This window comes from Olea europaea, unplaced genomic scaffold (assembly GCF_002742605.1).
Source record: "Olea europaea var. sylvestris unplaced genomic scaffold, O_europaea_v1 scaffold1687, whole genome shotgun sequence".
NCBI classification, from domain to species: domain Eukaryota; kingdom Viridiplantae; phylum Streptophyta; class Magnoliopsida; order Lamiales; family Oleaceae; genus Olea; species Olea europaea.
Genome location: NW_019234550.1, coordinates 176,428 through 201,581, shown reverse-complemented (window position 1 = coordinate 201,581; position 25,154 = coordinate 176,428). Strand labels below are relative to the sequence as shown.

Sequence of the window (25,154 nt, the reverse complement as noted above, 5' to 3'; positions counted from 1 at the left end):
GGGGAGATCCAAGAGGTCATGCTTGAACCTTGAAAATAACCTTGAATTAGCCTTTTATTTAATTTAATTTAATTTTTTTAAAAATTGAAACGTGTTGCGGGAATTCTAGGGAAAATTGTGGTAGCGGTCCCTAATCTATTCATTTTTTTGCAAACTTTATCTTAACTTTCGTTTTGTACCAACGGAAGTTCCTAACCTTTCATAAATATACACTCGAGGTCCATCTGGACAAAAATCGTTCAAAACACTGTCAGTTGACTGAAAAAATTAAAGAATCAACCTCTAATAAAACTGTCTAAAATACCGTCCAAAAAAGTATCAGCAGCCAACAAAATCGTTGTGATAGTAGATAGTTCAAGAAATTTTCCCTGTCAACTGATGATATTTTGGACAATTTTCGTCGAGATAGACCTCAGGTGAATATTTATGAAAGTTTAAGGACTTTCGTTGACACAAAATGAAGGTTAAGATAAAGTCTGAAAAAAATAAAGAAAAAAGGTTAGGGAAGCTGCTACAATTTTTCCCGAAATTTCGTTGGCAACTTGATGCCCTCAACCAATAACATGTCTATGAAAGAAACAATACGAATTAACAAGACGACGATTTTTCTAGGTCCGCCTGGAAATTATTGTACTTTTTTTATGTCTATCATTAAATGTTGTTTATATCATGCTATACAAATAGGGCCGACATGGCCCTGTTTGAACATCGATAGTCCATGATTGAGCTCCATTGTAATTAGTTTTTGAAAAAATATATATATTTTTTGAAATATTAATTTTTTAGGAATGTGTTGTTAAAAAAACGAAAAAGTTTTGAATTTACATGTAATATTATTTTATTAAAGAAAATGTGATTGAAAAGAAAATAGAGAAAAATGTATTTTTGAATTAACGACGAATGGGGGCATAGTAAAAGTTACGTAATTGAATATTTATCAAGCCCCCATCTCTTGTGATCAAAGAATTTTGAGAGACATCAAACCGAGAAATATCCATTAAAGTATCGTAAATGGCTTCCTCTAGTATTACCCATTCCTCACGTGAGTTTATAAACAAATAAAAATATTTGGTTCATTCTCGATAATGAGATATACCTCAAAGGCTTGAGGGATAATCACGACAAGACTAACGTAAAAATCGTTTGTGGCATCGTGCTTTATTAGTAATGAAAACAAATTGAGCCTCAATTTCATATTGTCAAAGAATCTTGAGAGACACCACCCTCGAGCTGAACAATACCCTCCATTGCTCAAAACAAGAGCTCTTCTTCTTCATGGATAATCAAGGCCAGACCATCCAGCAACAGAGTAAAAGATGTCGTTTAGTACTCTTCCCATTGCCATTACAGGGACATATAAATCCCATGATTCAGCTGGCTAACATCCTTCACCACAAAGGATTCGATATTTCTATCATCCACACCAAATATAATCTCCCAAATCTCTCTGAATACCCTCATTTCACCGTACACTTAATAACTGATGGTTTATCAGAAACTGAAGCTTCCACTTCAGATATTGTACTCCTGCTAAAACTTCTCAATGAGAAATGTGTTAAGCCATTTCTTGATTGCTTGGCTCAATTATTGTCGGATGATGCTGATGATCATATATCATGTATAATTACGGATGCAATTTGGTATTTCACACAAGCTGTGGCTGACAACCTTAAGATCCGAAGGATTGTACTCCGGACGGGCAGTGTTGGTTCGCTATTGGCATTTGCAGCTCTACCACTATTTCAAGAAAAGGGATACCTCTCCTGGAAAGGTACATTTTTAAAACTTCTGCTTTCGTGTCCTAGTTCCACCAAAACCCTCGTGTTTATGTCATTCTCCCTTTCTATTTCTTTGTTCTTTTTTAGATTTCTAGGAGGAAACTTCAAGGAATCCACATTATTTTTCCCCCTCACGCTCTCATCGAGATGCTGGTTTTAGAAATTTTATCCATTCTTCTCGTCAGTTCATGAATGTGTTGTGAACAGATAAGAAAAAGAGTACTCTGTGCCTGAGGCCAGAATACATTTCTTGATCTATGGATTTGAGTATTTTTATTTTTATTTTTATTTTTTGGGACAGATTCTGAAATGGATGCACCTGTCGCGGAGTTCCCGCCTCTGAAAGTTAAGGATATTCCTACCATTGAAACGTGCACCACAGAGCCATACCAGGTTGTACTTAATATGGTGGAACAAACAAAAAAAGCCTCGGGGCTCATTTTCAACACATTTAAGGAACTGGAAGAGCCTGAATTTGACAAACTTCAAGAACAGTTCCTCGTTCCTACTTTTGCAATTGGCCCGTTTCATAAGTACTTCGCAGCCTCCTCAAGCAGTTTATGGAAACAAGATCGAACCTCTATCTCCTGGCTGGATACTCAAGCACCCAAGTCAGTGATCTATGTGAGTTTTGGGAGTATTGCAGAAATGCAAGAAGAAAAATTGATTGAAGTGGCGTGGGGGTTGGCCAATAGCGCGCAACCATTTTTGTGGGTTGTTCGACCTGGATTGGTGAATGGCTCAGAATGGCTTGAAATCTTGCCGAAGGAATTCTTGGAGGCAATTAGTAGAAGGGGATAAATTGTAAAATGGGCTCCTCAACAAGAAGTTCTATCTCATCCTTCTACTGGTGGATTTTGGACCCACAGCGGATGGAATTCGACTTTAGAGAGCATTTGTGAAGGTGTCCCAATGATATGTTCGCCTTTCTTTGGCGATCAGAAGGTAAATTCCAGATATGTGAATGATATCTGGAAAGTCGGGATTAAGTTGGAGAAAGGGCTGGATAGAGTTGAAATAGAAAGTGCAATAAAAAAACTAATGGTGGGGAAGGAAGGGGAAGATATTAGGAAAAATATAATGTGTTTGAAGGAAAAATTAGATCGTTGTCTGAAACCAAGCGGTTCTTCATACCAATCACTTAAGAATTTGGTTGATTTCAGTTCATCTTTCCGACCTCCTGTTTGATCCTTCGCAACCGTGTTTTTTTAATATTTTGTATTCTCGTTTGATTGTTTCTCTAATGATTTGATTGCATGTTTTTATTATTAGTTGTTAGCCTGTGATTCGAATCTCTCTTCATAATTCTTAAAAGAGAATTAGCCCATATACGATATGAAAGCTGGTGACGTGAAGCTTCAAGAGTGATGTGCAGAAATGTAAGAAACGAAGAATATGTTCAAAGGTTCATTGAATCTTCGAATACCCTATAATTTGAAGCCAATAATTCATTGATTCAAGTGTGAATACTGAACAATTGACCCAAGATTGAGAAAATGCTCAACAATAGTTTCATTCAATTTGCAAACGAGGCTGTGTAACTCGAAACAAAGCTTATTTATCACCCACAGAGTCTAAGGCTCTAAAGGGAAATTACGAACAAACTAAAAGCAATACGCTATCAAATAAATATTCAGCCTCCCTTATTATTAAGTCAATCAATAAGATGTGGTTCCTCCATATTTGTTCTAACCAAGCACCATAATCTGCAAATGTCCTTGTATGGGGAAAATTTTTAAGGAATAAAATATGGGCAACTTACAAAAATACCGTTAAAATTAGGGGTGTTTTAAAAAATCACATTAAAAAAATTTGGAAGTAAAAAAATATTATGTAAAATTAAAAAGTGATGCAATGTCACTTTTTTTTAATAAAAATTGTCACTTTTTTAACACAATTCAAAAAAAGTAACACAAACTCAAAAAAAGTGACAAAATTCACCCAAAAAAAAAAAAAAAAAGTGACAAAATTCACCCAAAAAAAAAAAAAAAAAGTGACAAACATCAAAATGACACCATCCATTTGTGCAACACTATCAATAATCATGTTTTTAACATAATCAGCTTGTCCAGGACAATTCACATGCTGACTATGTTAGGAAAATATTACATATCATATCATATTTTTAAGAAGATAAAAAAGTGACAAAAAAGAAGAAGGAAAAACTCAAAAGGTGACAAACTCAAAAAAGTGACAATATCTAAAAATAAAAAAATAATAAAAAATGTTTTTTTGGAAGTAAAAATACTATGTAAATTTAAAAGTGACAGATGACACACAACATTAATACCCTCGAACTCGACCTAAGTGGCCCAACCTCAACCTTCCTCAATACCATCACCTTTGAGGTCGGGTTCCATCTAGGTCAAGCCTATCCATTTAGGTCGGGTTTAGGGTCCCTTGATGCTATTTTCCCTACGATCTAGGAAATTATTGGCCCTACTTTGACTATGATTCCCAGTGATCATTATTTTCATCGCTAACCAATCACAGTCCAATTCAAACTCAAGTAGAACACTTTAATTGTAAAACAAATACCTTACATGATGGGAATAAGGATTGTAGGTGGTTAAATCCTACCACAACTCTACCACCAACATCTATAAATATTCAATCAAGACTCATTATATAGGTACATTTTTGTATACAATTTCAACGTACATTCTCATACAAATTCCCTTTTCTGACTTGCTCACCAGAGGGACGATGAGGACACACTTCGTTGTCTTTGTTTCAAGTACTGGAAGATTGTTCGTGCTCATTCCCAACCTCAAAGCTCAAGTGATCAAGCGTTCAATTCGAGATTTATCATGTACAATTTTTGGTAGCATCAGTCACTTTCTTTTAACACAATTCAAAAAAGTGACACAAACTATAAAAAATAAATGACAAAAAAAAAAAGGAAAAAAAAGTGACTAAAAAAAGTGACATTTAGCTATAGAAATTGCTCATCATGGCACGTACGGGGAACTACTAACACTTAAAAGGACTACCACATCAATCTCTATGTTAAAGGATCAAAGATATGATCCCAACACCACAAATTTTTCTTGCAATTAGCAATATTGTAGCTTCCACAACGTAACCAACACTATGGTCTATGTAGATAGCCATGTTCCGTCGATAGCTTCCATAAAAATTGAAAGTGAGCAATTTAATGCAAAATTTTTTCCAAAATGAAATGTCATGCTCTAATCTATGGAAGAAATTCTGCTTAAAATGAAAGAGAGATTTAACTATGCCATGAATTCTAATGACTTGAGAGATATCTTTTACAAAATTAATATCAGAATAGAACATGACACATGGATGTTAGATGGTCATGGTGTCAACAATCTAATGCAACCAATTGTCACCATAAACTGACTTCATGACTGCTGGAAAGAGAAATGCATAGTTCGTCAAGAATTATACTAGGCAGTAGGTTCTTCATTTATTTGGGTTGACGTTATCCATTACTGATATTAAAAGCTTATGAGAAGTTTGTTATACAAAATGGTAGCAAATATTTTGTTGAATTGACCAAAACGTGCATGACTTTGATATGTTCTGTTCCTTATGATGTCCAAGAATACATGCACAAGTTTTGTTGTCTTTAAAAATTACACAGACAAAATTTCGATATTCAAGATTGTTGAAAATGGTATCTACTATTCGAGATTAAGGTATCTATTCACATAAAACCAGTCAAATAAAATTGAAAATAGAATAAATAGTCAGATTCAAGTACCTTAATCATTCTTTCACACTGAATGATTAAACATAAAATTGAAAATTTCACAAAAAACTAGTCACATAAAATTAAAAATGGAATAAACAGCCATATCATTCTCAAAACCAACAAATATTTCAACATAAAATTGAATAAAAACTATAAAAATAGTTTAAACAATGAACAATCTTAGCTACCTTAGGTTTAAAAAATTTTGAAGAAATTTTTTTCTTCTTCTCTGAAGATTCTTCATCATTAACCCCTTTTTTTTTCTTCAACTCCTTCAATTCACTTTTTTCAGTCAGGTCATGGTTTGCAAAAGTCAAAGTTAGAGTTGGTGCGGGTTTTAGAATTTGGAGTCAAAGTGAGGTGAGGTTTCTGCAATTTGGGCTTTCAGGGGTTCGATTTCGAAGAAAGATGTTGGAGCTTCAAAGACGGCAGAAAACGGTAAAGACAGAGGTTTCTCTTTGGTTTCAGAATCGTATGTTGGAGTGAGAGATGTGAGAGAAGAGGTTTCTCTGGGGGTGTTGAGGTTTGGGGATTTTAGTTAGGACGTATTAATTACAGTTTATGTGAGATTTAGGAGTTGTTTGGTTGCCATTTTTCTCTCCCCAAAATGAATTAATCGAACGTTGCCACCCACTTCTCTGACAAATAGTATAGTCAGTAAATTTTCTCTTTCCCTCAACATGCCCCTCCTATTGACACTTTCCTTCTCTCACATTTGTCTTCCAACTCGGCGATTACGCACCTAAAACACAGGCCAAAAATTTCAGCAATCGGATTATCTGGTGTTGACTTTCACCTTTCCACACGTGGACGACTTCCCACAGCAACTATCACCGGTTCTCCTCAAGCCACACTCCACAAGGACGCTTGACTGACGCAACGACGGCGACCAACAATGGATGAATTCGGAAAATAGGTACAAATATTGCGTTATCCTTCCATCTTCCACTTCCTCCCGATTTTTGTACTGTTAAAGACCAACTCTTTCACTCTGCAGCCAGGGGATTTCTCTCACGGACCTTCCAACTCAGCGATGGGGACGGCGCGACAGACGGCCTCGAAGTCCTACCCTCGCTGAAGCCCAGAAGCCACCTGAGCTTTCATTGCTGCGTGCGAGACTGCCATTGCCGAAGGGCACTGAAATTGTCGGTGTTTTACAAAATAGGGTGGGAACGAGTTGCCTCACTCTTCAACTCAGTGACCGGCCATAATTGGACCTGCCAGTAGCTGCGAAATCATTGGGATTCAATGTGTCGAATATACAAGCGTCTATCGGAGCTTGTCAACAGCAACGGGGTCGAGAATAACAACACTATCGGTTGGATTGTTGCTTTTAAAGAATGGTGGCACAGGAAGATTCAAGTAATGGACTCCTAGTTTCACCTTAACTCGATTTTGGACAAGACCGACTACATGACCAGTGAATGCCTTTTCGGTGGTAAAATTCATGTTTGTTCACATTTGCATCACATAACCTATTATCCCCTGGACTGTGGATTTACACTGCCAAAAGTGAACAATGCATTTACCAAAATTATTGTTAGATCTTTTCTAATTTCAGTTTCAATGTTATCGTATTGCCATAGGTGTTTATGCTCTGAGATTCTTTTTACTTCCACTGGTTGCTGGAACTTGACAATGTATTGTATTGAAAATGTTGATTGCGCTGCAACGTTCATTACAAAAGTGTTGTGATTGTTTGACCGCTACTCATTTCAGATTCGAGTGTTCATTGATTTGCTTGCTCAATTTGATGGTTGTGTCCTATGTGATATGTCTTCATGGTTTTTACATGTGTTTATTTACTGGGTTTTCATTTCGGTAAAACCTCGTGCTATAACATTTGTCTCGACCACAACAATTACGAACCCGTCAGTTTAAATTAATACAATGCAACGTGTTTCTTACATGCTAGCGGGATTATTTGACACTTCAAATATAAATGTGGATGGAGTCCTGTGCATGCAATGAATTGCTCGTGTCGTTAACTTCATGCCCCATATTACACCTCTGTAGCCGTTGTTTATTTGTTTTGACACATGGATAATTACGTTTCACAATTATACTCTCATTGCCGAACCTGTGTTGTGCAAAAGAACAAGGATTATAAAAACTTCAAGGACAAGGACCTCAGCGAGATATACATAAAGCACCGTCAGCTATTCAGTGACAACTATGACGGAGACAAGTATGCTATGACTCGAATGAAGTTGTGCAGATCGGGCTTCAGCATGTACAAGGATAGTGCGCTCGATTTGGCACCTCTCTTGCGGCCCGCACCGAAACAGTGCTTTACCCCTAGATGTCCAGTCAACTGCTGCGACCCTGAGATGTGGATCATCCAAGAGACATTAGCATGGCGTACTCCTCTTGTTCGAACTGGGGTTTGAAACCAAACCTATCCTCATGAGGATAGATGGGACAATTCGGGTGAAAATTGAAGAAGATGAGCTTCAAGAGAATGATTTGGAGTTCTGAGGATACTAGGGATGCAATCCCGGTGGACGGAGAGGGCAGTAGATCTAGTGATGAGGCCGAACAGGTGGGGATTGGTGACCGCGTGAACATTTCGAGAACAACATGCGGCGGTAAAAGGAAATCGTCCAGTGGGCAGTGTAGGCCCAGGAAGAAAAAGATGTCCGCTCGTGAATTGTCATTCTCAGTAGACCGCACCACCAGTGCAGCGGAGGAAGTGGCGGCGGAGATTCATACGATGATGGCTTCAAATGAAACTGTTGGGGCAGAGTACGTCAAAGAGTTGTTAGCAATAGGCCGCCTTGAGCGACGAACACCTCTTTACTTCTTTGCATGCCAGCTTCTAGCCAGAACCGATACCGTGATATGCTTGCCATCATGAAAGATGCAGATGAGAAATTTGAGTGGATTGAGTGGATGTTCAATGACCGTGGGAAGTAATAATGCCAGTGACTGTGTGCCTTTTTTTCCTTTGCTGTCCATATGTGTTGTATTTTTTTAACGCACTTTTTTCCACTTGTTCATTATGCGTTTGAAGAGCTATATGCCGTTAAATCTATTCACGCGTTTCACACTCAATTATGGAAGGAAAAAAAATCACGCTGTTCCACAAACATCCCCATGGCCAAACTAAAATTAGAGTAGATTGTCACATGTCCAAATTTTCCCTATCATGCCAAATGTGTCAGGTTACTTATACAACTATCACTGTTCAAACTTTACAAAAAGCAGATGGTACTATGCGAAATTTTAGCACCAATCACTGTTGTTGGGTTAAAATGTGCAGTAGCAAAGTCTGCTGCACTAGCAATAACCAGAGAGTAGGTGCATGTGATATGATACTAGGCATGCACAAGTTCTATAAATGCCTATGAATCAAGTTGGACCGAGCAAGGTGAGAAGTTGAGAGGTGTTGTGAGTACGTCACAGTCTTTGCAAGCGCTTAAATTACGCCTGCTATCCTTTTTAAAAAATTGTGAATGTTTGGCCTGTCGAGAGATCATAACTTTAGCTACATTTTGTGGAAACATTTCGACACGAAGGATGACTTGGACGACGAGCTTCTCCTGACTTCTTTGGCAACCGATGCAACAGCATGGGTATCGTATTGCAGAATCACCGGAAACGACGCTCGTGAATACTATCGCACATAGCGACGTTGTATCCATCGATTTTCCTTCGCGAGAAATGATCACATGTTTATGATGGAGGTAATGAGTGATAATGGACAGATGTGCTTTCGAAAATTTCGTATGTATCCCCCAATGCTATGATATTTTGCACATGTCCTACGGGACGAGCACGGCCTGCGAAACAGTTAGCATGTTGACATCTACGAGCAAGTGTGAATGTTCTTGTGTATATTAACGCACGAGTTGGGATGTCAACAAGTGAATACGATATTCAACGACTCATTCGAAATCGTCTGTCACTACATAAAAGAAGTCCTACGCGCTGTGGTCGCGCTGTCAGCGCATTTGATCTGATCAAGTCATAACAACAACAACGGTTTGTGGCCTCACAGACCCGATTTGAACAGGTACCCACTGTTTGAAGGTTGCATTTGTTCCATTGACGGGACGCATGTTAAAGTAGTATTACCGCGGAACGAACGTGTGCATTTCATAGGATAAAAATGAGCGCCGACCCAAAATGTGCTGGCTGCATGCGATTTTAATTTATTTTTCACATTTGTGCTAGTGGAGCACACTAGGAATATGCACGATGTTCGACTACTTGTGCTTGTCATCCACTCGCCAGACATTCATTTCTCGCTCCCGGGACTTGGTAAGTACTATCTGGTGGACTCAGGATTTGCGCATCAGCCTGGGTACATGGTCCCGTACAAAGGTTCGGACATACTGTATCACTTCCAACAATTTTGCGATGAGCGAACAGGACGGCGTCGTCGATTTCGGAACGCTCGTGAGAAGTTTAACTTCAAACACTCATCATGCAGAAATGTCATCGAACGTGCGTTCGATGTGTGGAAAGAAATATGGAAAATATTGGATCATATGCCTAGCTATTCGTTCCCAATGCAGGTTGCTGTTGTTGTGGCCACGATGTGTATACATAATTTTCTCCGACGAGTAGGAGTGGTGGACAAGGCATTCACGAGAGCGGACGAGGATGAAGATGCATTCGAGGTTGAGCTGCCGAATGCATGCATCGGAATTGCAGCGCAGTGAGTGGGACAGATTTCGTGACTACATGACCCAACAGCCGTGACTGGGGTAAAGTACGTTAGAATTCGGATGCAGTTCGTGGGAAATGAATTTCCCTTTTTTTCCATTAGACGGAGAGGGCGACGGTACCTAACAGGGCAAACGTACCATGCACGCTAGTTTGCACTAGTTGGAGAATAATTATCTGTGTTGTTTAAATTTTTTTGATGTTGTAATCTTGATCTTTCAGTGCGTACAAATAGTGGGAAAAATATTTTATAATGTTGTGACTACTATTTCTAAGCCGCTCTATGGTGAGTGGCGTGAATGTGTATAGTGAGAGGAACAAATGGCCGTGTTGTGCACCAATTATATGGGCCATGCATATGTAGACTACTTTGTGGATTTGTGTGCCAAGACAACAAATGATTTTTTCCATGTAACAATTGAAAAGTACGAAGTCACGTGGAGGTTAAATTTGGCATTTTGGACTATTTGAATTCAAATGAAATGATAAAATATTGGTTGGGTCCCACTCGGATGTGATTGAAAGAATGCATTTTGCTAAAAAAATTGGCTACCAAACGAGCACTTAATTCATTGTAATGAATTAATCTTTTTTTTTTCTTTTTCAGGGTATTAAGCCTAATTTTCCCATAAAATATTCTATTGAAACTTGGGTGTGACCCGAATTATTTATTGAAGATAATTGAGAGTTCTAATTAAAATGCGCATTAGAAAGATTTCTATTTGAAATATTTTTGGAATCATATTCGAAGTCTATTGGACAAATTCTGGTTGAAGTTCTATTTATATGCCTATTGGGAGTTAGAATTTGTGTTTAACTTAAGGAAATAAAGATAATGAAACTTTTGGACATTCTATTTCATCTACAATTCTACTTCTATGGCTTGAATTGTATCCTATATATATTTGGCTCTTATCTACAATTTTGTTAGGTTATTAAAGGGTGTCCTCAATTGAGATTGCAATGGATTTTAAAAGTCATTCCAAATTTAGATATTTTCAATTGAGATTTTATTGAATTTTAATTAAATTTATTAAAATTTAGGTGTCCCCAATCGAAATTTTAATAAAATCATTTAAAATTTAGGTACCTCAATAATTAGTGAATTTATAAAGATTTTTTTAATAAAAGAATTTTAAAATTCATTAAAATCTTAGTTGATAACATCCCTATTAAACTCAAACTTGTCTCGGAGCAATTATTTCTCCAAACAATTGATATTATTATCGTTGGAATTGGAACCATTTCTGCCAGACCTAACACAGTATTATACCAATAGTCATTTTTGCCCTTCATTGTTGGGCAAGTTTAAAATCATGGAGGGTGCATTGGTAATTTTAGAAAATATGGTCCATAATTGTGGCTGCTTTTGAAATTCTAAATGGCGACAATTTTCATTAAAATTTCCTCTTAATCATTGGTAATTTTAGAAAATATGGCCCATAATTGTGGCTGCTTTTGAAATTCTAAATGGCGACAATTTTCATTAAAATTTCCTCTTAATCATTTCCAGACACGCAGCTCATTATAAGTTTGAAACAATGTAAACTCATAATCTTTGTTCTCTTTCTTCATATTATAATAAAGTCTCCATCTTGCAAATTATTTTCTTCTTGTGAGTTTGTGATTTTTATTTCATATAATTTTTCTCAATATCTTTTCTTTTCATAACAAATTGGTATTGAAATTGTTCCACTTTCAATAAGTTCATAACAAGTGGTATCAGAACTCAGGCTTAATTCTTGAGAAGATCGAGATTTTTTTCGTGATGGTAACTATGAAGTATGATATTCCACTATTAGATCGCAATAGAAGATTATATTTGTGGCAGGTCAAGATGTGAGCAGCACTCGCTTAGATGGATTTGGACGATGTATTGTTGGAATTTGACAAGATACCCATAACTTAGATTATGAAGGAGAAGCAACGGAGGGATCATAATTCATAAATGCCCTATTTCAAATGCATCTTGCAATATGGAAATCTTGTTAGGTAGTATTTAGCGTTAGAAGGAAGTTATCACTCACAAAGACAAAATGAGTGATGATTGAATAAGAAAAAATATTTGGCGAATGTCATGTATGCATAAACTAAAGAGACATAAATTTTGAACCGAATGGGTGAGTAAAAAGTGAGAGATGTACACTAAGCAGAACCTATCGAACATGGATGTAAACTTTAGATATCGATGCTCGACTTTGATAATGCTTTGGAATCGACCCTTTTGAAGCTCACAACTACGTTCGACATGTTTCCCTTAATGTACATCTCTCACTTTTTACTCATCCATTCGGCTCAAAATTTATGTCTCTTTAGTTTATGCATACATGACATTGGCCACATACTTTTTCATATTCAACCATCACCCATTTTGTCTTTGTGAATGATAACTCCCTTCAATATTGAATACTATCAAACAAGATTTTCGTGTTTTAATGTAATTTACTAGTTCTAGAATCTTGACTTGCTTTGTGTTTTTGAGTAAATATTTTAGCAAATGTTCTATTTTCAAATATGAGAAGTTATTCTAGACAAAGTGTGAAATCAAATAAAAGTATAGTTATCCAATGAAACAAAAGCAAAACTACCAGTAGCGAATGATGATCCAGTTCAATTTGATTGTCTCCATCAGTGAAATTATTAAATAAAATGTTCAGTTTCAAAAGAACTTTTTAAATACATAATAATAGAAGATTAAAAACAGCAAATAAACAAAATCCATGTTTTCATATCCTCCTGGCAACACTTTGAAAAGTTTAGTGATCAAAATTCGATTAGTTTAAAGTATAATGAACAATCAAAGATATATGTTAAAGTATAATGCAAAATCAAAATTCATGATAAAGTATACTAAACAATCATAGACCCATTGCTTACATGGACTATCCCTCTTTTAGGATTGGGCATCTAATGGTGATGGGGCACTTGCTACGAAATCCGTCTGCCATGTTAGTTAGAGGAGCGAAACGGAAGTGATCAGAGTAAGTAACGTTCAACATTTTTGAGAAGTTTTAGTAACTAAAATTCGACCTAGTAAAGTGTAGTGAGCAATTGAAGACGTCAACTTAAGTTTACTGATTATTGGAACAATTAACTTATTACGTAGCCTTTGTTTGGGCCCCATTTTGTAAGAAAATGAAATATGGAATAGTGTTATTTAGAAAAAGTGTAGTTAAAAAAAATAAAAAATTTCTGTTTACGTGTAAAATTTTTTATGAAATTATGTGGTTGACAATGAATTTTGAAAAAAAAAATAATATTTGTTAAATGGGGGGGCCAAACATGGGCTTAATATCCGTTTGAAAAATATTTATAAATAGATTAATTTATAAATAAATAAAAATAAGTGATGATCTCTTGTTTGATCCCTATTATTTTTAAAATGCATTTTTCTCTCTTTTATTTTTACTCACACATTTTTCAATAAAATATTATTACAAATAAATCAAAAAAAGTTCCTTATTTTTCAATCACACATCTCTATCAAAATATTATTTCAAAACATTCATACTATAGTGCTAGAATCATAGACATAATTGTTGACATAATGTCATTTAACGCTGTATCATTGAATTGTTTGAAACACAAATATCTTTTCTATCAAATCATTTTGTGCCACATAGGATTCCGTCAATATGTCATAATTCGTTGGCAAAGTGGTTTAATCCATTTGAAAATGCATTTTAAATAAAACAAAAAAAAGTGATCAAACAAGCTCTAGATGAATAGTAATTATGAATCTCCCACAATATAGAATAAAAAATTTATTTGACAATTATAATCGATTAATAAATTAAGCCCTTGTTTGGCCCCCATTACTTGGTAATGAAAATGGGTGGAATATTGTTTTTTTTTTTTTTGAAAAATGAGTGGTTGAAAAAGAGGAAATTTTTTTCGATTTACGTGTAATATTATTTTATGAAATATTGTATAATTGAAAATAGGAGAGGAAAAAAATAGAATGTAATGAAATATAATTTAATGGAGGCCAAACGGGGGCTAAATTCCCCTATAGAGGCTACTGAGAATGTATTTAATTGAGACTTTTATTAACTTTGTAAAAAGTCTAGATGTATTCGATATAGATTTTTTTAAAACTTTTTGAAAGTATTGATGTATTTAATTGAGATTTTTATAAACTTTTAAAAAGTCTCTATAAGTCATGATCTACTCAATTAAAACTTTTTAGAACTTTCTATAAGTTTTGAAGTATTCAAGTTCTAACGAATTTTATATACTTTTATTAAAAATCTTCATGTTACTAACTTTTAAGTGAAAAGTACCAAAATAAAATCTCAAAATTTGTCTCTTATTAATCATAAGATTTTGAAAGGCTTTCATCACCCAAAAAAAAAAAAAAAAGAAATTAATATTTTTTAAATATTTCTCTGTCCATTTCCCTTCTACGAACACTAGAGTTATTAGTAAAATTTATTTATTTCCATTGGTAATATTTGTTTCTATTTTTTTTCCCTCTCTTATTGTTTATCTCTATTTTTTAAGAAAAAAATTAAATTATATTCTTATAACTTATTTTGTCTTTTATCATTCATTTTTTATGAAAAATATCTATATATTGATTTTTTTATTTATCTTTAAAGTTATATTATATTAATTATGTTTAACTTTAAATTTATTTTTTAGTGATTATTATTTATTTAATTAAGGTCTTAAATTTTTATTCTTTTATCTTTTTTTTATTATATGGAAAAAGGAAGTGGAATTGTTGGAACCAACACATCGGACGTAAAAATCTCAAACTATTGTAATATATTTACGTAAATTCTATTTCAAATGAAAGTATTTTAAATTACATAAAAATTTTAAAATGAAAATCCATAGAAGTTTGCGAAAGATTTTCACTAATTTCATACAATTTTAAAAGAAAATTACAAAATTCACATAAATCATCTCATTAAACAAAAACTTCATCATAATCTTTAAAAGTTCTAATCGAATAACTGGGGCGGCTGCTTAAACAACCCTTGGTGATTCCCTTGAATACCCCTAAATAGTGAACACAAAAATATCGTGACATTATTGTAAACCACGTTCGGCGCGAGCACATTCGGCACTAGTACCATAAACGTGTGGTGAATAAAAATTTCAAATCCGCTTACGTCAACAGTGACGTGCTGTCTATCTCCATATATGAGCGGCACTTATTCCCCCTCGGCCGTCAAGATCTTCCCGGAATCATCCGAAACAGCGAAATGAGTGAACTGCCGCCACATATTCTCATCTTCCCTTTGCCAATGCAAGGCCATGTGAACTCTATGCTAAAGCTCGCTGAGCTTCTCTGCCTCCACGAACTCCACGTCACGATGCTCCTCTCCGAATTTACCCACCGCCGTCTCGTTCTCCACGCCAATGCCCAGTCCCGATTCGCCCGCTACCCTGGATTTCGCTTTGTCACCATGCCCGATGGCCTCCCAGAAGACCACCCACGCGCCGGCGAGCGAACCATGGAGATCATGTTGAGTCTTAGAAAAACTGGGGGACTGGAATTTCGTAGGCTGATGGAGTCCACCAATCGCCTGAACGATGCCGGTGATCGAAGGCCTGTTACTTGTGTTATCATGGATGGGGTTTTGAGTTTTGCGCTTCCTGTGCTTATGGAGATGGGAATTCCATATATTTACTTCAGGACAGTTGGGGCGTGCTCCTTCTGGGCCAATTTTTGCATTCAAGAAATTATTGATGCCGGCGAGGTGCCTCTAAGAGGTACTATTCTTTTCCAATTAAATATGTAAACTTGTATATTGGATGAATTGGACTATCCTGGTGAAAGTGAATTGATTTTTAATTACTGTGTTTGTGTAGGAAAGGATGAAGATAAATATACATATTGGAAAAAGAAAGAGATGGATTTAATGGTAACAAGTGTGCCGGGTATGGAGGGGTTTCTCCGGCGGCGCGACCTTCCTTGGTTTTGCCGAGTGAGTGATGTTAATGATGCAGGCTTCCAGGCTATCAAAACAGAGACTAGAAAAAGCACTCAAGCTAGAGCACTCATACTCAACACATTTGAAGATTTGGAAGGACCCATTCTTGATGAAATTCGGAAACATATTCCAAATCTGTATTCTGTCGGTCCACTCCACACTCATTTGAGGGCCCGATTGGCAGAGAAAACAAGTGACATCACTCGTGCTTCAGGCAGTTTCTGGGAGGAAGACAACAGCTGCCTGACCTGGCTCGACTCGCAGCCTGCAAAATCTGTGATTTATGTGAGCTTTGGAAGCGTTACCATATTAACTCGAAGCGAGCTCTTGGAGTTTTGGTATGGGCTAGTGAATAGTGGGCAGAGGTTCTTGTGGGTAATGAGGCCGGATTCTATTATTGGAAATAATGAGGAGAGTAAGATTCCGGTGGAGCTAGAGGAAGGTACAAAGGCAAGAGGCTACATGGTGGGATGGGCACCTCAAGATGACGTCTTGGCCCATCCAGCGGTTTGTGCATTTTTCACCCATTGTGGTTGGAATTCAACTCTGGAGAGTGTAGCAGGGGGAATGCCTATGCTTTGTTGGCCTTATTTTGCAGATCAGACGATAAACAGTAGGTTTGTCAGCGAAGTTTGGAAGCTCGGATTGGATATAAAAGATACTTGTGATCGAGTGATTATTGAGAAGATGGTTAGGGATATGATGGTGGAGAGAAGGGATGAGTTCTTGCAGAGGGCTAATGATATGGCAAATTTGGCGAAAAAGGCCATCAGCGAATCGGAAACATATTCCAAATCTGTATTCTGTCGGTCCACTCCACACTCATTTGAGGGCCCGATTGGCAGAGAAAACAAGTGACATAACTCGTGCTTCAGGCAGTTTCTGGGAGGAAGACAAAAGCTGCCTGACCTGGCTCGACTCGCAGCCTGCAAAATCTGTGATTTATGTGAGCTTTGGAAGCGTTACCATATTAACTCGAAGCGAGCTCTTGGAGTTTTGGTATGGGCTAGTGAATAGTGGGCAGAGGTTCTTGTGGGTAATGAGGCCGGATTCTATTATTGGAAATAATGAGGAGAGTAAGATTCCGGTGGAGCTAGAGGAAGGTACAAAGGCAAGAGGCTACATGGTGGGATGGGCACCTCAAGATGACGTCTTGGCCCATCCAGCGGTTTGTGCATTTTTCACCCATTGTGGTTGGAATTCAACTCTGGAGAGTGTAGCAGGGGGAATGCCTATGCTTTGTTGGCCTTATTTTGCAGATCAGACGATAAACAGTAGGTTTGTCAGCGAAGTTTGGAAGCTCGGATTGGATATAAAAGATACTTGTGATCGAGTGATTATTGAGAAGATGGTTAGGGATATGATGGTGGAGAGAAGGGATGAGTTCTTGCAGAGGGCTAATGATATGGCAAATTTGGCGAAAAAGGCCATCAGCGAAGGTGGTTCTTCATACTGTAATTTGGACAGGCTGATTGAGTTTTTAAGGGGCACGATTTGATTGTAGGAAGTTTGTGGGGCTGGGAAATTCCAATCAGATTTGCTGCTTTGCTGGATGTAAGGGTTCATAAATGACAATTCCAGATGATTGTAAAAATCGAGTTATATTCTCTTATGTGTATTAATCTCTCATCTTCGTCATATTGAAAGTAATACAAAAAAACTGTTGTCTGATTTTGAATAATCTTTGATGAACTACTCAACAATGGTGTTAGAAATTATTTCCATTGGTAAACAATTTACATACATACTCAAGAGTCAAAGTCCACATCTTTCTACAAGGCAGGGTTCTAAAAAGTTTGCAAAGCGCGGTCGAAACGCAACTAAGCGATGCACGACCAGCTCTAAGCGTACTTTATTAATTTTTTCTTTTTTTAAAAGTTTTTTATTTGACTTTAGTTTTAAGTTTTTAAATGACTTTATTCGATAAGATTTGTGAGTTCATCTTTGTACAGTAATAGGGCTATTTTACCGTCAATCTTGTTTATTCAAATAAACTGAAACTCTATTCTACAAAAAATATTTTATTCATTTAAAAATTTAAAATTCTCTCAAAAGCTGTTCTTCTTCTAACAAATGCTGAAGTGCTTAATTGTTTCAACACTTTTCATATTGGGCTGGGGTTGGCCTTTTTTGTTTTTTCTACCTCCTTTCTTTCCCCTGTTCTGTTTCTGTTGTTTTTATTTTCATTGAAATTAAGTTTATACCCGATTTACCCTTTATCATGTGATGGTCACTTGCATTGTTAAAAGCAAAACGGATGAAATAAAGCTAAAAGGTACGAGACAAACTGACACGGTGGGATGTGTTGGAAAAACAAGAAGATAGAGAGGCGATGAACTTGCAGCAACACAAATAGGTCCTACTTTATCAATAATTAGGGTTCGTTTTGCATGATTTTCGAAAAGTTAAAAGGGAATTTTTAGCTTGCTTAATTAATTTTATGAAAGTGTTTTTGACAATGAAAAGAGCTATTAAACGAAATAGGTCTAATGTGACTTCCTTCAAGAGTACATTCGAAATAAGTTCTTTTAAAAGTTAGTTTTCAAAATTAAAAAAAAAAAAAAAAAAGGTGGTATTTTGCTCCAAAAACTCCTTTATAAGAAGCAAGTGCAAACTCTACGTCTTAGTCAAGAGGTAACATATGGGACAAATTGCGTGTTTCCGAGATCCTATTCTAAAGATACCATTGTGCTCTATCCAATAATATTTCAAGATATCTAATTTAATGACAGTCCATTTGCCTCTGTAAGAGGTTCAATCACAATTCATACTGTTCCCCTTCATAGCTTGCAGCGACAACCAAAATTTGCTTTATCACAAGTTAGGATCACCGAAACACTGAAATGAGCCACCAAGAATCAGCACAAGAACTCCCACCACATATTCTCATCTTCCCTTACCCCTTGCAGGGCCATGTGAACTCTATGCTCAAGCTTGCCGAGCTCCTCTGCCTCTACGAACTCCATGTTACCATGCTCCTCTCTGACTTCAATCACAATCGTCTCCTCCTCCACGCTAATGCCAAGTCCCACTTCGCCCGCTACCCGGGCTTTCGCTTTGTCACCATTCCTGATGGCCTGCCGGAAGACCACCCCCGTTCTGGCGATCGCATCCTGGAGATCCTGTTGAGTCTTAAAGAAACTGGAGGACCAGAGTTCCGTAGGCTGATGGAGTCCACTGATTGTCTGAGTGATGCCGGTGCTCGAAGGCCTATCACCTGTGTCATCATGGATGGGGTCTTGAGTTTTGCTATTCCTGTGCTTGAAGAAAAGGGAATTCCGTACATTTATTTCAGGACTATTTCAGCGTGCTCCTTCTGGGCATATTTTTGCATTCAAGAAATTATTGATGCAGGCGAGGTCCCTCTGAAAGGTACCATTCCAAGTAAACATGTGGATGGTATGCGAAAAGTGGTTTGATAGATTGTCCTGCTGATGTATTTCGATTTTTATTTCTATCTTTGTGTAGGGAAAGATGAAGATAAATTGACATATTGGAAAAGGGAAGAGATGGATTCAATGGTAAAAAGTGTGCCAGGAATGGAGGGGATTCTCCGGCGCCGTGACCTTCCAGGGTTTTGCAGAGTAAATGATGTTAATGATCCGGGCTTCCAGTCTATCAAAATAGAGACTGGAAAAAGCATTAAAGCTAAAGCGCTCATACTTAACACATTTGAAGATTTGGAAGGACCAGTTCTTGATCAAATACGGAAACATATACCAAATCTGTATTCCCTCGGTCCACTCCATGCCCACTTGAAGGCCAGGTTGGCAGCTAAAACAAGCAAAATCTTGCGTGCTTCGTGCAGTTTCTGGAAGGAAGACCTCAGCTGTTTGACCTGGCTCGACTCCCAGCCGACAAAATCTGTAATTTATGTGAGTTTTGGAAGTGTTACCCAGTTAACTCAAAACGAGCTGTCAGAGTTCTGGTACGGGCTAGTGAATAGTGGGCAGAGGTTCTTATGGGTAATGAGGCCAGATTCTATTATTGGAAACGATGGGGAGAGACAAATTCCGGTGGAGCTAGAGGAAGGTACAAAGGCGAGAGGGTACCTGGTGGGATGGGCACCTCAAGAAGAGGTCTTGACCCATCCGGCGGTTTGTGCATTTTTCACACATAGTGGATGGAATTCGACTCTGGAGAGTATAACGGTGAAAATGCCTATGATTTGCTGGCCTTATTATGCAGATCAGGCGATAAATAGTAGGTTTGTTAGTGAGGTTTGGAAGCTTGGAGTGGATATAAAAGACACTTGTGATCGAATGATAATAGAGAAGATGGTTAGGGATATAATGGTGGTGAGAAGGGAAGAGTTCTTGCAGACGACTGATCACATGGCTAATTTGGCAAGAAAGGCTATCAGTGAAGGTGGTTCATCATACGATAATTTAGACAGATTGATTGAGTTTTTAAGGGCAATGATTGTATGAGCATCATTTGAATCTTTTTTTTTGCATACAATTTGAAGTTATTCAGCAGAAAGTGGGCTTGGAAATTTGCATAAGGTTTACTTTTGAGGGGAAAAGAATCCCAGTTACACTTCTGCTAATTATTTGATGCTAAGATTGATACATGGCTGGTATTATATGATTGTAAAATTGGAGTCTTATCATATTATTGAGTAATATGTATTATAGTGAACTTTTAAATCTCATTTCGCAATTATGTCGGCGTCGTTGCAAGAAAGCAGCTTTATTTGATGAGGTGTATTTGTACAAGTTGTTAATATAATATTACATACTAAACACGTTTAGCATATTTCGTGATGTAAAATAAATGTCTAAAAAAGATAACAAGTAACATGTTGGAAAAAACTCTTTCTACTAGTAATATGTGGCGGAATAATTTGAACTTTACTTCATTTTCTTGTCAAACTTAACAATTGCTGGAAGAAGACAATTTGAAATTTACTTCCCTTGTCAAATTTCATTTGGTAGAAGAAGAAAAACCAATTTTCTCTTCCTTGAGTATTTGATAACATTTGTAGTAAAATTGATTTTATCCACCGTACATGTGACAGACCCCAACATTGTATATTGTAGGGACTGACCAAAACTAACAACAGGTGGTTGTCTAATTTTGAATCTTCTATATATTTGCATCGAAATGATGTGATGAAAACAAATGCACGTAATAATTCCTAAATTTACAAAAGACTCAATTTGTTGTGTTGTATTTGAGTTTAGATGTCATGGACTTGCAACTATTCCATCCAATATTGTGAAGAAAAAAGTTGTATTAGTACTATTTCTAGCTTGCAGGGCGTATCAAAATGTGCTCTATCAATTCAAGAATCAGCACGAGAACTCCCACCACACATTCTCATCTTCCCATTGCCAATGCAAGTCCATCCCAAGTTCATGCTGAATCTGGCCAATGCAATTGGGAAGCAACCCCTGAACATCATGATGAGCTTAAATCAAGAGTTTCGGAACCTGATGTTGTCAATGGATTGGCCAAGTGCAGTGGAAGGCCTGTCAAGTGCATAATAATTGATGAAGTCTTCAGTTTTGCTGCTCATGTAACTGAATAGATGGGGATTCCTTTTTTTACTTCAGAACCATTAGTCCTTCTGTGTTCTTGTCAATTTTCGTATTCAGGAAATCATTGATTCTGGTGAAGTACCCTAACAGGTATGAAACTGATTCTCAGCAGATTATATAATTCAAACTGATTTTCTCATTTGCTAATCATTTGAATTTATGCAGAAAAGGGTGAGTAGAAAGTGACATACTGGGAAAAGGAAGAGCTGGATTTATCAAGACATGGAACTTGTAGTAAATTTGAAATTCAAAGAACTGCGGCATAACTTTTTCAAGCTGAACAGATTTGGACTGTCCAGCGGAAACCCCATAAACACATACAGGTAACAATTGAGTTCAAACTATAGATAGAATAGAGATAGAAAACACTAACATTACACAAAGAAAGACCAAATTTTTAGGCTTGGAAATATTTACAAAAATGTGCAATCAAACTATTAGGAAGTAATATATAACAAAATCATAGTTGAGAAAGATCAAACAGGAGATCTGAAAGATGAAATGAAATCAACCAAGTTACCAAGTGATTGGTGAGAAGAACCACCTGATTTCAAACAAAGATCTAATTTCTCCTTCAAACACATTATATTCTTTCTTATATCTTCCCCTTCCTTCCCCACGATTAGTTTTTTAATCGCACTTTCTATTTCAACTCTATCCAGCCCTTTCTCCAACTTAATCCCCACTTTCCAGATATCATTCACATATCTGGAATTTACCTTCTGATCACCAAAGAAAGGCGAACATATCATTGGGACACCTTCACAAATGCTCTCTAAAGTCGAATTCCATCCGCTGTGAGTCCAAAATCCACCAGTAGAAGGATGAGATAGAACTTCTTGTTGAGGAGCCCATTCTACAATAAATCCCCTTCTACTAATTGCCTCCAAGAATTCCTTTGACAAGGTTTCAAATTCTGAGCCATGGACTAATCCAGGACGAACAACCCACAGAAATGGTTGCTCGCTATTAACCAACCCCCAAGCTACCTCATTCATTTTTTCTTCATACATTGTTGCAACACTCCCGAAACTCACATAGATTACTGACTTGGGTGCTTGTGTATCCAGCCAGGATATGGAGGTTCGATCTTGTGTCCATAAACTACTCGAGGAAGCTGAGAAGTATTTATGAAATGGGCCAATTGCAAAAGTAGGCATGAGAAATTGTTCACCAAGTTTGGCTAATTCGGGCTCTTCTAGTTCTTTAAAGGTGTTGATAATTAGACCTGAAGCTTTCTTTGTCTCTTCCACCATTTTAGCTGTGACTTGATATTCCTCCTCTATATTTCGGGTCACAATTGTTGGAATGTCCTTAACTTTCAGCGGTGGGAGCTCCAAAACTGGTTCTTCCATTTCGGAATCTGTCCAAGAAGTCGATGATAAAAATTACTATATTCCATAAATCAAGAAATGAATTCTAGACATGGTGTCCTATTTCATGAACTGATCAGACTTCAGAGTTCAGAGTTGTTAACGCGGGACAACACCAAGAGAAAATCCAATACTAATTAGGAAATGAAAGAAATAAGATAATCATTATTTCATAGTGAGAAACTTGTGTTTAGCTCTATTTTTTTCTAGGTATAGTTGTGATATAGATTTGATCTTTTATTTAATTAGGACTATAGTTTCTTTATTGATTAGAATAAAATTTTTAATTAGATTAGATTTTATTAGTTTCCTTATTTTAATTTCTTAGTATTAGTAAAAATAGATAATAATCTTGCCTATAAAGGCTATGTACACTTTTTTGTAATTCGGTTTCATTATTCGATTCTTAATTAATAAGACATTTCAATTTTTCAATTGTTGGTGGATTATCATTTCCTTTCAACGAAATTCAAGTAAATATCCATTCATGTGTTATGAACAGGTTACATTTATTATTATTCACGTTTCCATCCTGCATTAGTTGTTGGGGGAGGGAGAGGTTAAAAGTGTTGGAGAAATAAACCACCAAACATGAAAAGTAAATTGAAGAGATGACACAAATTTACGTAGTTCAATGGAGGGATAATCAACTCACTTATCAAGCCCTTGTTTGAGCCCCATTTTGGAGGAAACAATGCATTTTGAATAGTAGATTAATGAAGAATGTGTAATTAAAAATTAAGTAAAAGTTTTGATTTTTCATGTAATATTATTTTATTAAAAAATATGTAGTTAAAAATGAGTTTTGAAAAAATAAATTTTTAGAACAACGAGGCTCAAACAATGGCAAAATTTTCCTTCGTTCTTATCACTCTCTACCGCTTTCTTGTCTTGTTTCTTTTTGGTTTTATCCAAGTACATCTCAAAACATTTGGATTTAAATATCCAAGAAAAAGAAAACATACCTTTCATATATAAGTAACCCTTGTCTCGAAAAAGCGGTAGAGCTGCAAAGGCTAATAGCGAACAGACGCTGCTTGTCCGGTGTACAAATCTCGGAATCTTAAGGTTGTCAGCAACTTCTTGTGCGAAATACCAAGCAGAATCCGTAAGTAGACATTGTATAGGATCATCAGATAGCAACTGAGCCAAGCAATCACGAAATGGTTTAACACACCTGTCGTTAAGAAGTTTTAGTGTATGCACAACTTCAGTTTGTGCTGTGGAAACTTCACTTTCTGATAAGCCATCAGGGATTAAGTGTACGACGAAATGGGGGTATTTAGATAGATTTGGACAATTATATTTGGTGAGAATGATGATAATATTGAATCCTTCGTGGTGAAGGATGCTGGCCAGCTGAATCATGGGATTTATATGTCCTTGTAATGGGAATGGAAACAGTACTAAGCGACGTCTTTTACCATCTTGCTGTATATTCTGGCCATGATTAGTCATGAAGAAGAAGAAGAACCGAGTGCTATACGTTGAGCAGTGGAGGATATTGTTTAGCTTGAAGGTGGCGTCTCTCAAGATGCTTCTTTGGTTCAAGACTTGCGCGTTTTTTATATGGACTGCTCCCACAGGCTTTCGTATAAAAATATTAAAAGTTCTTTAGTAGTATGGAAGTGGTTGAAGTTTAATTCGACTTTTGTGTCTCACTTTTAGTCTTCATTTGGCACAGTTTTTCTAAGTAGAGCCTTCTTTGAAAGGTATAGCTACTAGAAAGCTATTTACAGTTGATGGATAACGCTACTTGAATAGGGGCTTTTGACCATATTTGTTGACAAGCTGTATGAATGTCTTTTTTTTTAACTGTTCAATGAATAAATAACACATGTTTCCCTATTAAAAATTCTATCATTGAGTCTGTTCATATAGCAGGGTCGATTTACAGTTTTGTTGTCGATTCACAGAATTTCTATAATTAATAATTGATTGTTTTGCAGAATTATTATGAGTACTATTTTTCGTGTTATATAAATGTATTATATTCTAAAGGTTTCTCTCATTTTTAGTTCCAAAATTCAAAATAAACTACTTTCATTTTTTTGTGCACAAGTCTCTTCAGAATTTCAATGAATGCATGCCATCTACAAAGAAAATTGTGCAAAATGTTTGAA

General features: G+C 36.5%; 3 protein-coding genes and 1 pseudogene across 4 annotated transcripts; 3 read left to right on the top strand and 1 right to left on the bottom strand.

The window, feature by feature from the left end:
- The first annotated feature begins 1,040 nt into the window (after positions 1–1,040).
- On the top strand, positions 1,041–3,056 carry LOC111377612 (annotated as a pseudogene).
- A 12,220-nt stretch (positions 3,057–15,276) lies between these two features.
- LOC111377611 (7-deoxyloganetic acid glucosyltransferase-like) lies at positions 15,277–17,796 on the top strand. 2 transcript variants are annotated; one of them, XM_023000740.1, is made up of 3 exons: positions 15,277–15,894; positions 15,994–16,880; positions 17,542–17,796. In XM_023000740.1, exons 1-3 carry the CDS (start codon positions 15,384–15,386, stop codon positions 17,611–17,613), a joined length of 1,470 nt encoding a protein of 489 aa, XP_022856508.1. In that variant the 5' UTR covers positions 15,277–15,383; the 3' UTR covers positions 17,614–17,796. The 2 variants fall into 2 exon arrangements, with proteins under 2 accessions (XP_022856508.1, XP_022856507.1); XM_023000739.1 differs by having other exon boundaries at positions 15,278–15,894; positions 15,994–16,239; positions 16,901–17,796.
- A 908-nt stretch (positions 17,797–18,704) lies between these two features.
- LOC111377610 (7-deoxyloganetic acid glucosyltransferase-like) lies at positions 18,705–20,780 on the top strand. Its single transcript, XM_023000738.1, has 2 exons — positions 18,705–19,487; positions 19,584–20,780. Exons 1-2 carry the CDS (start codon positions 18,959–18,961, stop codon positions 20,543–20,545), a joined length of 1,491 nt encoding a protein of 496 aa, XP_022856506.1. The 5' UTR covers positions 18,705–18,958; the 3' UTR covers positions 20,546–20,780.
- A 514-nt stretch (positions 20,781–21,294) lies between these two features.
- Positions 21,295–24,716, bottom strand: LOC111377609 (UDP-glycosyltransferase 76B1-like). The gene is made up of 2 exons (XM_023000737.1): positions 23,997–24,716; positions 21,295–23,021 (listed from the first exon to the last, which is right to left on the bottom strand). The coding sequence occupies exons 1-2, from the start codon at positions 24,487–24,489 to the stop codon at positions 22,135–22,137; spliced, it is 1,380 nt and encodes a 459-aa protein (XP_022856505.1). The 5' UTR covers positions 24,490–24,716; the 3' UTR covers positions 21,295–22,134.
- Positions 24,717–25,154: the final 438 nt, after the last annotated feature.